General features: G+C 43.9%; 1 protein-coding gene across 1 annotated transcript in view; it reads left to right on the top strand.

The window, feature by feature from the left end:
- Positions 1-598: 598 nt before the first annotated feature.
- Positions 599-15,601, top strand: part of LOC139349012 (collagen alpha-1(V) chain) — a 37,056-nt gene continuing 22,053 nt past the window's right edge. Inside the window, exons 1-19 of the mRNA XM_070989456.1 lie at positions 599-673; positions 987-1,040; positions 1,549-1,602; positions 1,829-1,936; positions 2,824-2,877; positions 3,004-3,111; positions 3,248-3,301; positions 3,505-3,558; positions 4,143-4,196; positions 5,257-5,310; positions 5,970-6,077; positions 6,243-6,296; positions 6,409-6,462; positions 6,972-7,025; positions 8,678-8,731; positions 9,066-9,119; positions 9,211-9,264; positions 9,475-9,528; positions 11,645-11,698. Of these exons, the coding sequence (XP_070845557.1) occupies positions 599-673; positions 987-1,040; positions 1,549-1,602; positions 1,829-1,936; positions 2,824-2,877; positions 3,004-3,111; positions 3,248-3,301; positions 3,505-3,558; positions 4,143-4,196; positions 5,257-5,310; positions 5,970-6,077; positions 6,243-6,296; positions 6,409-6,462; positions 6,972-7,025; positions 8,678-8,731; positions 9,066-9,119; positions 9,211-9,264; positions 9,475-9,528; positions 11,645-11,698 (1,209 nt within the window). The remainder of the gene's footprint in view (positions 674-986; positions 1,041-1,548; positions 1,603-1,828; positions 1,937-2,823; positions 2,878-3,003; positions 3,112-3,247; positions 3,302-3,504; positions 3,559-4,142; positions 4,197-5,256; positions 5,311-5,969; positions 6,078-6,242; positions 6,297-6,408; positions 6,463-6,971; positions 7,026-8,677; positions 8,732-9,065; positions 9,120-9,210; positions 9,265-9,474; positions 9,529-11,644; positions 11,699-15,601) is intronic.

Below are 15,601 nucleotides of genomic sequence, written 5' to 3'. Positions count from 1 at the left end.
ACAGATAGTCAAAGTCAAACTTAACAGTTTGTGTCTGTCTATTTGTTTATGTGCTGACGTGCATCTGTCAACTGTCTCTTAAAATTAAAATAGACCAGTTCAACTGAAATTAGCTTCAGTTGACTGAATATTATTGAAAAGCTGCACATAGCAAAGATAGACTGAAGCAACAGCAGGCACAAAATGTGCAGAAATGTACAGATTACAGACGAAATCACTGAGCAACATTAAAATATGATTAAATTATTGCCATGACGTGATTTTTAAGATCAATCCCTGCTCAAAAAGCTTCACTCTGAATGCCTGTCGTGTGACTTCTAGGGTCCTCCAGGTCTCCCAGGTGCTGATGGGACAACTGGAAAACCTGGACCGAGGGGAAGCCAAGGACCCCCAGGACCTCAGGGACCACAGGGGCCAGTAGGAATCCCAGTGAGTGGGTACCTACCATCAACTGCTGCTTTTACTTATAAACTCCTCAATTCTTGTAGTCTGGATGAAAATCCAGCGATATTTTCATCTAAATACAAGTGTGTGAACCACCTGGTTGATCCGTCATCACATCATAAAAACCAAGCGCATAAACAAGTTATTTGACCACATGTTTGCTGGATGTTCTCAGGGCCCAGAGGGTGCAGATGGATTATTAGGAGCAGCAGGAGAAAAAGGACACAAGGTAAACCACAGTTCACCAGAACCATGTGATACAAGTCTTTTCTTCTGAGACTTTGTCTGTGTAATAAACAAAGAAATGGCTGCATCAAAGTGTTTTGAGCACAACTGGTCTTCATCAGTGCACAGCACCATCTCAGATATACACAACTCGGCGGGCCCTGCAGTGTGCGAGCCATTTATTTGTTTATTTCATTATGTGCTCGCTTGTGTCTCAGTGCCTGGCCTCTTTGGTTTGCATGCGCATTTGGAGTTGTCAGTTTCATCTATGTGACCTTCCTTCATGTGGAGTTCTGAACTGATGCTGTGACCTCCAGGGTTTGCCCGGCCCACCTGGCGATGCTGGCCCCACAGGACAGGATGGACCACAGGTTGGTTTAGTTTCATAAAGCAAAGAAAGGAATATGTCCAATCTCCAAATGATTTATTTCTTCACCTGCCTTATGTTTTCTAGCACTCCCTTTATTATAAAGATAATACATTAAGAGAATAAGTAAAGGAATAAAAATGATGTTACCAGTCGTATAGAGCAGCAGAGAAAAAAACCCTCCAGAGATCTACAGCTAAAAACTCATATACGTTCAAAATAAAGTGTGGTCATAAACCTGTGATTTAACGTGTAATTTCATCTACAGGAGCATCCAATCTGAACTTTATGGTCAGCTATTGTGGAGACGCTCAGTCTGATACTCCTGATATGTTTTGAGAAATAAAAATGTGTGACTGAGACAGAGATGAGAGTAGATAAGATGAGGGGAAAAAGTCTCTATCGCCTTTAGAATCAGCAGGCTTTGAACATGATGGATTTCCATCTACACGTGGACCAGCAGTGCACATTTTCCTGTCAGCTGATGGATGTTCTGACTTTTGAATCATCAGGGTCTCCATGGCCAAACAGGAACTGAAGGCCCGTCTGGACGGAAGGGAGACCAGGTCAGTGACCACAGCAGCATCGTTCCTGAGTCTTTACACCATTGTTTGTTCATAACACAAGCAGCTTGAGGAATCACAATGTTTGTTTTGTGCAGCGTGCGGCCAAGTTGATTTTCATTAATGTTGTGGAACAGTCTGGAGGCTGAGGTGTGAGGGAACAAAAGCCTGTGACGGCTCGCATTGAGAAGCCTGACTTCCTGCCTTCTTTCTTCGCCATGCTTGACAGGGGGACGTAGGGTCCTGTGGGAAACCTGGTCCTCCCGGGCTCCAGGGAGAGAGAGGACTTGAGGGCCCAAAAGGCTTACAGGGACCGCCTGGACCAGAGGGGAAGGAGGTCTGTGTGGTTTACCTGCTTGTTACACAGAGAGGGTCGTCACTTTAAAATGCTTGCAGATGTTCTCACCCGTGTCCACCTGCTGTCTCATAAATGACAGAGCAGCTCCACAGGAGGTGATTTTCCGATTCAGTGAAGAATTTAAGGACTCCATCACAGCACCATTGTATCCAGCAAACACAGCAAAACACAAACTGTTATGGTGAACAGATGTGCATGTCGTACTTTTTTTATTTCTTGTTAGTGTCACAGATTATTGTCAGCATGAAAGTATTTCAGGTGCTCCATGAAATACTAATAAAAACAGTGTGAAAAGCATTAAAGCACCATCACTGTTACATAAACCATGAAATTAAAATGTTCCCAATGATGCGATGATGGCAGTGCTGAACTCAGACTGCTACGAGGCTTTTCAAATGTACCTTCTATAACCTCAAAATGTACCTTGAAGCATCAGGGGTATAAAAAAAAACAAAAAGAAACGTGTATGGAGTCCAGCAGAGTATTAATGGAGTGTGTCATTGATTTTTAAAGTCATTACTGGTGTTTTTAAAAGCAATTTTTCAACTTGTCAATGAATGTAAAAAGCTGTCTTGAGAAACAGTCAGATGTGGCTGGAGTTTCTCATCCGTGGAGGCTTCAGGGTTGAGCCTTTGATTTAGAATGCAAGCAAAACAAAAGCAAACCGAAACAAATTACCAGCAAGAGATAAGATGGAGAAACAACAACGCAGCCTCATTTTTCATCGTCCGGTATCAATCGTCTCATCCAGCTCTCTGCCACAAAGTTAATAAGAATATTTCCCAAACTGCTGAATGAACGTTTTTGTTCCACATGCAGTGAGACAGATTCTCAACTCCAGACTGATATTCATGTCTCCTCTGCAGGGTGATGTCGGGCATCCTGGTGAAACTGGAGATCCTGGAGCCAAAGGGGACAAGGTCAGTGTAGTGCTTTACTTTAGGTTGTTGAAATGGGCGAATGGACAAGTTCCCTGATGAAGACGATGACAGCGTTGCTTTGACTCTGAGTGATGTCTCTGATCAGGCTGTGGTTGTTGTCGGCAGGGTGAAGTTGGACCTCTAGGTTTGTCTGGTCGAGAAGGCCCTTGGGGAGACCTCGGGGAAAATGGCGAAAGGGGTCCAAAGGGGGAGAAGGGCCACATTGGACTTATGGTGAGCACTCCTCGGTTTTCTGGTAATGGTGTGTTGTGTGTGCCAGCTGAAAAAATGAAAGTGTGCTATATATATTTGACCCCAAATACTGATGAGTCGAAACTGCTCCTGATGCCATGTTCTTCCTGTTGAACAGGGTGAACCAGGGCTGATGGGTGAAGTGGGACCTGCTGGTCTTATGGGGTTACAGGTGAGTTTGTTCCCAGGTTTTACTGATGCTCCCGATGACACACTGCTATCAGCAGCCTTTAAATTAACCTTTATTTGAACTGTTGACACCAGGGATTGACTTTAATTGATCCATCTGACAGATGCATGCTTTTACCCATTTTTCCTGCCTCCACACATGTTCAAAGTGATGTCACAGCTTTTCTGTGTTTGTGCTTATTTTAGGGAATCACAGGCCCTCGGGGACTGCCGGGACTAGATGGACCTCAGGGCCCGAAGGTAATATCATTGTCCTTCAATAAAAAGACACTGTCATATGCTCACAGTGTTAATGATTAACACAGTAATTGTTTTGTTCAACACAAAATCCTCATCAGCCAAATTGCAGATTGCACTTGATCTTAGTTTTAGCGAATGAATCCAAATGTGTGTAATTTTGAAAAAGATGCATAATATTTGGTCACTTGCTTAACAAGAGCAGAACAGCCGTGGTATTCTGTTCACTTCTTCTGCATCAGTGCATATTTAGAAAGAATTTACTTTCACAAGAAAATCCTTCTCCTGCAGAATAAACCTCTCAAAGAGTCACGAGCGTACACTTTTGGTAACTTCTCCAGGTTGCCACTGTGGACAAACAGAACAGCTGCTGGTGACAAAATGTTAGAGGGACTAATCAATGCTGGCTTTCAGTAATCACCTGGCTGAGATAGGACCCCTGCCTCACTAGACACATGCTGTGCTCTCTCTAATTCTTCTCCTACATATACACTTTATCACCCGCAGTGCTCTGCTTGAATGAAATCAGTGAAATGAGAATAAATGTCACAGGAATGGCATTAAAATGCTTTCATCCATCTTGTCAGGGGGAGTCTGGCCCTGTGGGAATGACTGGACCTCCAGCGCCAAGAGGCCCTCAGGTAAACGCCGACTTTTTTTGTACAGCATGGCGTGCATAAGCGTGCAGCCCCTTTGGACTTTTCCACATTGGGATTGAGTGTAATGGACCAACATAAAATAGAATATCATTTTGAAGTGGAGGGAAATATTATATGGTTTTCAGGTGCAACCAACTGCCTTCAGAGATCATGTAATTTATGAAGCACCTGTGTGCAATGTAATCTCAATACACCTGCTCAGGAAGGGCCTCAGAGTTTGTTACAGACTAAAAAACACAATCATGAATACCAAGGAGCTCACCAGACTGCTCAGGGATACGCTTGTGGAGAAGTAAAAAGCAGGGCTAGGTTATAAAAAAAAAAAATAAAGATCATAAGCTTTGAATACCTCACAGAGCACCATTAAGCCGCTGCCCTTTGTTGCATGTCATGACCTTCTCTCTCTCCCTCTTATTTCCTGTCTGCCTTCTTCGCTGTCACTGTTCCTGGGACACCACAGTGGCAAATGGCATCGCAAAATGTGGACCCGGAGAAGCCTATTGTTACAGGAATAACCACAGAAGTGGTTTTGAGTACTTTGCCAGGTGTTATATGTCTGTCTGTGGACAGATTCACTGTGTGACTGTGCCCCAATTTCAGTCACTCCAGTGACTGAACAGTGACAAGATGCAAAGTAAAACTTGTGCTTGTGATGGAATCACACAAGCTGAGATTGCCAAAACAGAAAGTATGGTGCAATGAAACACAGCATGAGAGACATGAACGAGGCAAAAGTGGTAAACTGTGCCAGATTTATTCAATGATACCATCCTCACATCAGCATCTTTGCTGAAATTTTCCCTTGTTTGCTGTCATGAATGTGGAGTGTGTCAAGAGATGAGATGAGGCAAGAGACCATCTTGGGATTGGACCACACCAGCTCTGTATTTTGCACCCTCAAAGCATTATGCATGCTGTGTTAATCAAATGAAATAAAAAGCCAAATAAAATCAATTTGAATTGCAGGTCGTAACATGACAAGATAATTATGCAGGGCACTAAATAATATGAAACCCATTTGCTCTGTTTGTCTTGCACATAGGGAATAAGTGGTGCACGTGGTGTCAGAGGAGACATGGGGGGGCTGGGACCACCTGTAAGTATCCTCAAATGTCAGAAAATTGTTCACTGTATTGTCAAGCGTGTTTGCTTGTTTTCCTGTATTGGCAGTAGTGCTAATTGAAGCAACTTTTTTAAATGCAAGATTTCCCCTTTGTCATATCACAGCAAGCATCAGCAGGTTAAGTGTTCGTGTGAGGACTGCACTTTAGGAGATTTAGAGAGAAATTGAACTAATTGCAGTGGTATTTAAGTTGCACTGGTCATCATAGTGTGTGGTGTGCTGCTGCTGAATGAATACAAAGGACGCACTGAGTTTAGACTGCATCAGCTCGTCTTTTCATCTCTAGACTGAAGCCCAGATAAGGGATCAACAAATTCTCAACAACACAACCAACAAAATACATGAAAAACGAATGCCATTCCATCAGCCTCAGCTCTGCATTTTAGTTTATTAACATTTAAACAGATAACCATCAGCTGAGGAAATGCAGATGTCATCTTTAGATAGATTGCTGAAGTTTTAAAGTGGTACAGTTTTTTGTGTCTGATGTGTGCACTTTTTTCATTAACTGAAAGAAGCTTAGTTGCAGTTTGAGCCCAGTCACCAAGCATCTCACTCTAAACACTCTAAATAAAGGGCTTAGTCATTTGTTCAGGTAACTATATGACATTTTTGTGATGGCTGCATGACAGGGTCCAGTAGGACAAGTTGGACCTCATGGAGACCCGGGAGCTAAAGGGGAACCAGGGCCACAGGGACTTAAGGGAGAGCCAGGAGCTCCGGGTCCACCAGGGGAACAGGTTAGTAAGTTTTCATGTTATAAGTATGTATCCACTGTATCGCATTTACAAATCCACCTTAGACATCCACACAAAGTGCATGTCTGCATGGTGCTACACCTTATTGATGAATACATCTTGATACAAAATCTGTAAAACTACCTAAATAATGAATTACCTGTGCAGGGTGATGATGGTCTGCCAGGAATCCAAGGTCCTCCAGCTCTGCCAGGGTTTGAGGTGAATGTCTATTGAAGAGCATGAACACTTACGCTAATGTTAATGTTAATGCTAATTCCTACTGCGGAATATTGTTTTTCTCCTTTAACAACTCCAACTTTGTTCTTTTCAGGGGTCTTCTGGAGAGATGGGACCCCAGGGTCCCCCAGGTCCCACTGGGGCTCCTGTAAGTGTGTGGATTTGCACAATACAAAAACACTTTGGATCATGAATATACTAGTAGTTTTGGAAGTGATTAATTATTGAGAATAAAGCAAACAATCAAATCACGGTAAGGCTAGGTTGAAGTTAAAGTTAGTGCAGCGACCAGGCCTATCCTAATGGAAACCAAAAAGTAAAAGTCGCTGAGAGGCTGAGGTAGGGCCTTGCTTGCCATTTGTATGACTCACCACCCACATCCACGTGACCTATCACAATCACCATAATTATTAAATAACAACTAAAAATCAAAAATAACCAAAATTGCAAATATATAAGCCATAACAAAATTATCTGTTTACTCTAAATCCATCATGGCTCCTATAGTTAGGTTATGGTTAGGGTTAGGTCTCCAGGAAATGAATTTAAGTCTGTTTAATGTCCCCAAAAGTGATGAAAACCTATTGTGTGTATGTGTGTGTCCGACAGCCACTTATCTTCATAACAAAATGATGAAAAACGATTGCTGCTTTGCAGGGAGTGCAAGGAAGACCAGGAGCTGAGGGGAAACAGGGCATGAAAGGGCAGAAGGTAAGATCCTCGTGTTCCACAGCGACTTTCTAGTTGTTTGTTATCCACCCTAATGCGTAATTTAACAATTTTGTCATGTTCTAGTTTTCCAAAACATCTCAAGTTCAAGTATCTTGCAGTAGCTTAGCAGGTCTGTTGTTTCCCCCTGTGTCCAGCTTTCACATTTCTCCTACAGGCATGATAGTGGTATCAGTCTTATTATACTCTGACAATGTATAAAATGTAATTAAAAACATAATGCAATCATTTGCAGACAAACTGTGTTTACCCCCAACACGTTTCCAAAGTGTTTCCTGAGCCCATGTGTTAATATCCTTTACACAATCATGTGTTCACAAAGTGGTGAACCTCTCTCCATCCTTGCTTGTCGACTGAGTCTTTCCAGGATGCCCAATTCATACCCAATCATGATACTATCATATTACCAATCAACCTGTTTACCTGTGGAATGTTGCACACAGGTGATTTTGGAGCATATATATAATCATATTCTTGGTTATAATGGTTTAGATGGAACATGTGGTAACACTGCTGCCTCACAGCTACAGTAGAAGGTTCCAGTTCGATTCCCACTGTGGGCGCTGGGGGCGTGTCCTCCATCATGCCTTCAGTGCCTGCTGCTTGAGGAAAGGGGCCTTTCTGTGTGGAGTTTGCATGTTCTCCCCGTGCTCACCTGGGGTTTCCTCCATTAAAAAAATACCCCCACTAAAAACATGCAAGAAGATCACCACCTGACCAACGGTGACAAAGAGGAACTGGTCCCCGGCGCCGCTGTCGGCTGGCAGCCCACCGCTCCTGGTCAAGGAAGACTTACCAGGATGAGTTAAATGGAGAGAAAATAATTTCACGAAGCATGGCGTGTGTGCTGTCTCCTCCCTGTATCGTGTGTGCAGTGATTAATAAAGTGAAATCTTAATCTCTTAATCTTCATCTTAATGGCTTCACACTCAAAATATCAGTGAATAGAGATGCAGATAACATATGCTAGAAATCGTTTCAGGGAAATTAAAATTATGTAACCCATACCCCCTCACATGTGGCTGAATGGAAATGATGATAGATGATATAAAAATGTTTCACTCCTGTTCTCGATCTGGCTTCAATTGTATCCATCGTAAAATTTTATGAGGGAAATAACAGATCATGAAAAGACAAGCCTGTGGTCATTTTGTTGTTTGACCTCAAATTCATACAGATTTGTAACCAGATGGTGAACCACAAAACAAATAAAATATAAAGCGAGAGCGATAGAGCGATACACTTGAGTTATCTGTCATCACTCCGGTGTGAAGCTCAAGTATGGTCAGTCCAATCAGTCGCAGCATCCAATCACTAACACACATCCAATAAGGGGGCATGTCAGCTGGTAAAAGACTTCCGTGAAGGCTCTCATGTTTCCTCACTCTTACAGTCTCGAATGAATGTGTGAGAAGTGCCGAAATGTTTTAATTACTCTTCAGTACTGACTCTTCTCACCTAAACGCCTGTTTTTTTTGTCCCTTTAATTAGACTACAGACAGCTCTTCAAAAACACGAAAATGCAACACAAAAAAATGTCTGCAGCGGTTAAGTGTTTCCTTTCCCAGTTAGAGGTCATCCAGGAAGAAACTTGTTTGCTTTGTCACTCATCAGTTTGTGTTTTTCCCCTACAGGGAGACGATGGTAAGAATGGATCACCAGGAAAGACAGGTCATGTTGGAAGGAGGGTAAGAGCTTTCGGTTTCATTTTTGTGAAATTTGTGCAAATGAAATGTGGTTCTATGTAAAAATAAAAACAAATGAATCCAAGAAGTTCAATATTCAGTCACTGTCTCAATTTATATTACTAATGCAAGTACTTTTTCACAACTTAGTGATGATGGCGCCTTTGATAAGTGTTTAAAATATGAGTTTTCATGCAGATATTGTGGTGCGTTCAAGGGATAAAAGTGGGAATGGAAACAGCCATTCTGAAAGACACTGCATGAACAGACTCACACATAAAACATAAGGTTTCGTGTGTGTCTGCCTCACTGAAAAACATGGCGAATCTGTCCACAGGGAAAACGTGGGAAGGCTGGAGTCAGAGGGACCCGAGGAGACAGAGGACCAAAGGTGGGATGTGTGCAAACAAGGCCACAGGCTTTGTGTACACCTGGTTTAATTCTGATGTGTGAGCCAACAGTAGGTTTCTTTTATAATTCAGGGCGAAAAGGGAGACGGGGGACAGACTGGCCTCCCCGGATGGCCAGGGCTCATTGTAAGTCAGCTTATTTGTTCACTTAACATCCATTCATTAGTTTTTTTATGTCATTGTCTGTACACTAGTTCTACCTGTTCACTAAACTGGCCCATTCAATGATTTGGAGAGAGGAGATCAGCAAAGTAATGAATTTCACCTTGAAAGTGCATTTGATCAGTCAGTGAATTGATGTCCAGTTGATTTATTTCTTTTACTTTTGTCACTAAGGGAATCCCGGGCTTACGTGGAGATGTGGGGGATTCAGGTGAAAAGGGGAATGAGGTAAACACAAATTCATAAACATGACACAGATCCAGTGAAAGCCAAACCCAACCGGATCTCACTGGATTTAGTTTGTTAAAACGAGGCTAATTTCATTTTGTTTTTGTAAAATAATGGTAGGTTCATAATAGGTTTATCTCAGTAAAAAAAAAGAATAAATAATAGTTGATATACCATTAGCTAGAAATATAGGTGAAATGTAAAATTCAGGAAATTCTGTATCACATTAATGAGACCCAACAAAATATGTACATATATACATATGCATACACATCAGTGTACATGTACGCATACAGATAACTTCCCTCAGGAAAAAATTACACTCCAGGAAAATCAATAGAAGAGTGCACTCAGAGTGCAGATCTATGCCAGGCAGTGATGCATGTCACGGTTACACCTGCATGCATCATGCATAAATCAGGTAGGCTGGGTCATAAAAATTTAAATTGTGGTTCGTAGTGGATGGTTTTCAGGTGTGTGAAATAATAAATCATTAATGAGGAAAATATTTATTACATTATTAGTGTGACTTCAGTTTTTTTATTATTATTATTTATTTGTTACTAATAAATGGTGGCACGGTGGCTCGGTGGTAACACTGTCGCCTCACAGCTAGAAGGCCCCAGTTCGATTCCCACTGTGGGTGCAGGGGGCATGTCTTCCACCATGCTTTGGTGTCTGCTGCTCGAGGAAAATAAGGGGCTTTTCTGTGTGGAGTTTGCATGTTCTCCCCGTGTTCACCTGGGGTATCCTCCATAAAAATACCCCCACTAAAAACATGCAAGAAGATCACCACCTGACCAATGGTGACAAAGAGAGTTGGGTCCCCGGGCGCTGGTCGACGGGCAGCCCACCGCTCCTGGTCTGCCGTGGAGGAAGGACTGACCATGGATGGGTTAAAAAGCGGGAAAGAATTTCACAATTGCATGGCATGTACAATTTCCCTCCTCAACTATGCATGTTGTGTGTAATGTGATGAATAAAGGAATTCTTAATTCTCTTCAACACACTGACATCATGGCCGATCGTTCATGATCTAATGTTGACCAATCCAAAATGTCCAAAATGTTCAGGTGAAAGCAGTTGTGCCTCTGATAAATCCTGAGCTCCATGAGAGCTGTCTTTAAAAAAAAAAAAAAAAAAAAAAAAAACAGTTCAGAAGCTAAAAGCTGAATTCTTCTAATGACTACACTTTTAAGTTTTGCTACTTAGATGCCCCATGATATTTGCTGCACTGTCCTACAGCACACATGGAAGGATGTTTAAAATGACTGACGGCAGCCTCCCTAATCTTAAAGTAAAAACTCATATCAGTACAACACAGTAAAGACATCATCTGGGAAGCTGACACCGCTCAACATAAATGATAAAGCAATATATCCTACAGGGACCAGGAGAGGTAGAGTGAAATGTCCATGTTGGTGCAGGTCTCTCAGTTGGAGAAAATAATTAGTTTGGGTAGGTGGTGGGTGGATGATCTGTGTGTACATGCAGATTTGGATTAAATCAGAGCTGGGTTCACATCACTACTGTCAGTTTTGTCTGAGGGTAAACCGAAGTTGGTGTTGATTACTGGTGGCCCCCACCAAGCAGTAAAGAAGAGTGGGGAGTCAGCAGTCAGAGAAGGTATAAATGCTACAATAAAACCGTTTTTTCAAATATTGTGAGTGCACATGCAGTCATAAATGTGTGCAGAAAATACCAGACTGATGGGAGCAGTACTGCACACATCCACACAACCAAATGCATGACCTCCTCCATAATAAAAGAAAGACATAAAATAAATAAAATGAGTTCTTTTTCTGTTTGTTTTATTGTAGGTGTCAAATATTAAAGGTCATTACAGAACAGTAATAGGAGCTATCGGTGAAATCTGTGAGGTTTTTGGTATAATTTACAGCAACTATGGCCTTGTAACAGCATCATAACCAATACACGGGTGAAGATTGAAAATGTGTGAGGAAAAACACCCAATCACTATTATGGACAGCAGAAATTCAACCATTAAATAAGACAGCTCGCATATTTCAAAAGCAATGGTGGAATGTGTTGTGTACTGTTTATGCTGAGCTGTTGTCGTGCTCAAGCTCATAGTTCACATTTTTTGTGTCCTCAGGGTGAGAAAGGAGACATGGGCTTGCTTGGACCACCTGGAGGTGATGGCATGAAGGTAGGCCCTGCTCATATTTAGTTTGTTCATGAGGAGATGACAAGAAAAACAACCATCTGCATAGGTATGATCGGGTAGGAGTACACTGACAGTGATCTAAATTACAAGGATAGGAAGCGACACATGCCGTACAGAGAATTTATTTCCAGTGCTTTCAACAAAGGAGCCACAGATGATTAAAACCTTCACCGAAAGGTTAAAACTAAGCTAAAAATACCAACTAGGCACGTGTAAAACCTTCGTAACAAAAACAACCAGAGTCTTTGGAAACGGACGGCCAGACCGCATACATCCCAGCCCAAGGCGGTGGGGGTCTGTACATCGTCGGGTGCTCCAGGCGCCTCAGCTGTCCTTGCCAGCAGCGTCCCGGAAGCCACCCACCAGGCAGAGCGCTGGCTGTGTCCTGCCGCTGTGGACATGTGAAACTGTAACGCTCTGGGGTTTCTGCCTGATTCTCCAGCCCGCTGCTCCAGTCGTTGTCACTTGTCGTCTACTTGGCGTCTCGCTGACCCTCTACTGCCTCCCCGTATTGTCCGGTACCCCTCTGGCGTCTGCGTTTTTCAGGCGTTCCTTTTTGTCAATTTTGATTTAGCAATTTAAGTGGAAAATTAAAGACCTTTGAGAGTCAGGACACTTATCCTGTATGTAACCTATAAAATTATTTAAACACACTTTTAAATCCTCATGAAAAAAAAAATCTTTGTATTCTGTAGGCACAGAACACACACACACACACACACACACACACACACACACACACACAAAATCTCAATTTGCATTTGTATAGCTTTGCAACATTTACATTTGCATTTTAACACCTCATGGTCACAGTGGCTGAGAGAGAACTTCCACGGCAATTTACAGTGACGGAAATTGACGGAAATGTGACTTTTCATGCAGTGTTTGTCTACTTGGCGTCTTGCTGACCCTCTACTGCCTCCCCGTATTGTCCGGTACCCCTCTGGCGGCTCCGCTGCTCCCTGTCTGTCTCTATTTCCAAGTCTCCGCCTGGGTCCCTCTCCCTGCTCTTCTTCTGTACCCTCAGCCGATATTCTTTTCCCGTTCTTAATTGGTGGAAAGGCCACTTGTTGGGGGAGAAGAAGAGAAGGCAGAATTTCCCACTGATTCGGCAGTTTGTGGTGTTCACGGGCAGTAGTAATCTTAAAAAAAAAAACGGCAACATGCACTAAAACACAGACCTAAAACCATAATAAATAAGTCACACAAATAAAAGCATGCAACAGTAAATCATAAAATATGTACAAACCAAGCACAAACAGATAAAGTCCTACTGCCTGTGACGTATGCACGTTGTCTGAAAAGATATATGTGTGTGTGTGTGTGTGTGTGTGTGTGTGTGTGTGTGTGTGTGTGTGTGTGTGTGTGTGTGTGTGTGTGTGTGTGTGTGTGTGTGTGTGTGTGTGTGTGTGTGTGTGTGTGTGTGTGTGTCTCTCTCTATATATAGACACACATAGAAGATTATGGTACTTTTTAGCATCATTTAAGTTCATGTATAGCCATCTCATTTAAAAAAAAACAAAAAAAAACATGGCCATGTCATGTGATTAAACTTGGTTTCCATGGTAACCAACTTTCTATCATTCCATTCTGTTTCCTTTCATGATCAAAGGCACATGGTAACCATAGCATTGCCTTTGATTGCTTTGATGGCTTTAATCAAAGGAAACACAAGACTACTTTAGGTGCAACTTCTCTATCTAAATCATCACTTTACTCCAGAACTTAAAAAACTCATTCACACTCAGAGAGAGCAGTTCCTCGTACAGGGATACAGAGTATTGTAGAGAATTCTTATATATTGAATAGAAAGAGACAAGTTTTCTCGATGGCGAACACCACAGGAAAACAAAACCGAAAAGGTGGGAACAAAGGAAAGAAGAAGTTCCAGCCGGCACCACATCTCCTAGACAGCATGTTTACCTGGGACAGAAGGATTGCATTTTCCAGAGGTTTTCTGTCTGAAGATCCAATGACTGCTAATCATCAGCAATTTGTCGAGGCCCCAGCCTGTCAGTCACAGAGGGGGGATAAAACTCAAGACCGGGTGGAGAAAGACAATACCATGCCCAGGTATCGCACACCACAACAGCGAAATCAGGATGCTCTACAGCTGGCTGCTACCCCTGAGAGTGCACCACGACAAGCTGGTGCATCAAGTGCTACACAGCAGGCTTGTGTGGATCCTGAATATGCAAGAGGCCCTGTCTTGAGGAAAAAAATGTCAACACCACATCAGGGGTCCCACCTCCCTGCAAAAACACCTGCAAGAGAGGCTGTGGAAACTGATTGTAAAAGGGACCCCGCCCAGAAGAAGGCTCCAGCCTGTCAGTCACAGAGGACAGATAAACCTCATTTCACCAATAACAACCAGACAGAGAAATACAAGACAATGCCCAGGTATCGCACATCACAACAGCGAAATCAGGATGCTCCACAGCAGGCTGCTACCCCTGCGAGTGTACCACGCGCTGGTGCATCATCATCAGGTGCAACACAGCAGGCTGCTACCCCTGAGAGTGTACCACGCGCGGTTGCATCATCAGGTGCGACACAGCAGGCTGCTACCCCTGCGAGTGTACCACGCGCTGGTGCATCATCATCAGGTGCAACACAGCAGGCTGCTACCCCTGAGAGTGTACCACGCGCGGTTGCATCATCAGGTGCGACACAGCAGGCTGCTACCCCTGCGAGTGTACCACGCGCTGGTGCATCATCATCAGGTGCAACACAGCAGGCTGCTACCCCTGAGAGTGTACCACGCGCGAGTGCATCATCATCAGGTGCGACACAGCAGGCTGCTACCCCTGAGAGTGTACCACGCGCGGGTGCATCATCATCAGGTGCGACACAGCAGGCTGCTACCCCTGCGAGTGTACCACGCGCGGGTGCATCATCATCAGGTGCGACACAGCAGGCTGCTACCCCTGCGAGTGTATCACGCGCGGGTGCATCATCAGGTGCGACACAGCAGGCTGCTACCCCTGCGAGTGTATCACGCGCGGGTGCATCATCAGGTGCGACACAGCAGGCTGCTACCCCTGCGAGTGTACCACACGCGGGTGCATCATCAAGTGCTACACAGCAGGCTCGTGTGGATCGTGAATATGCAAGGGGCCCTGTCTTGAGGAAAAAACCCTGGACACCACATCAGGGGCCCCACCTCCCTACAAAAGCACCTGCAAGAGAGGCTGTGAAAACTGATTGTAAAAGGGACCCCGTCCAGAAGAAGGCTCCAGCCTGTCAGTCACAGAGGACAGATAAACCTCATTTCACCAATAACGACCAGACGGAGAAATACAAGACAATGCCCAGGTATCGCACATCACAACAGCGAAATCAGGATGCTCCACAGCATGCTGCTACCCCTGCGAGTGTACCACGCGCGGGTGCATCATCAAGTGCTACACAGCAGGCTCGTGTGGATCGTGAATATGCAAGGGGCCCTGTCTTGAGGAAAAAACCCTGGACACCACATCAGGGGCCCCACCTCCCTGCAAAAGCACCTGCAAGAGAGGCTGTGAAAACTGATTGTAAAAGGGGCCCCATCCAACAGAAGGCTCCAGCCTGTCAGTCACAGAGGACAGATAAACCTCATTTCACCAATAACGACCAGACGGAGAAATACAAGATAATGCCCAGGTATCGCATCTTACAACGGCCAGATCAGGATGCTCCACAGCATGCTGCTACCCCTGCGAGTGTACCACACGCGGGTGCATCATCAGGTGCGACTCAGCAGGCTCGTGTGGATCGTGAATATGCAAGGGGCCCTGTCTTGAGGAAAAAACCCTGGACACCACATCAGGGGCCCCACCTCCCTGCAAAAGCACCTGCAAGAGAGGCTGTGAAAACTGATTGTAAAAGGGGCCCCATCCAACAGAA

This window comes from Chaetodon trifascialis, chromosome 20 (assembly GCF_039877785.1).
Source record: "Chaetodon trifascialis isolate fChaTrf1 chromosome 20, fChaTrf1.hap1, whole genome shotgun sequence".
NCBI classification, from domain to species: Eukaryota; Metazoa; Chordata; class Actinopteri; order Chaetodontiformes; family Chaetodontidae; genus Chaetodon; species Chaetodon trifascialis.
Note: the sequence above shows the minus strand (reverse complement) of the source record. Positions and strands in the feature narration are given on the sequence as shown.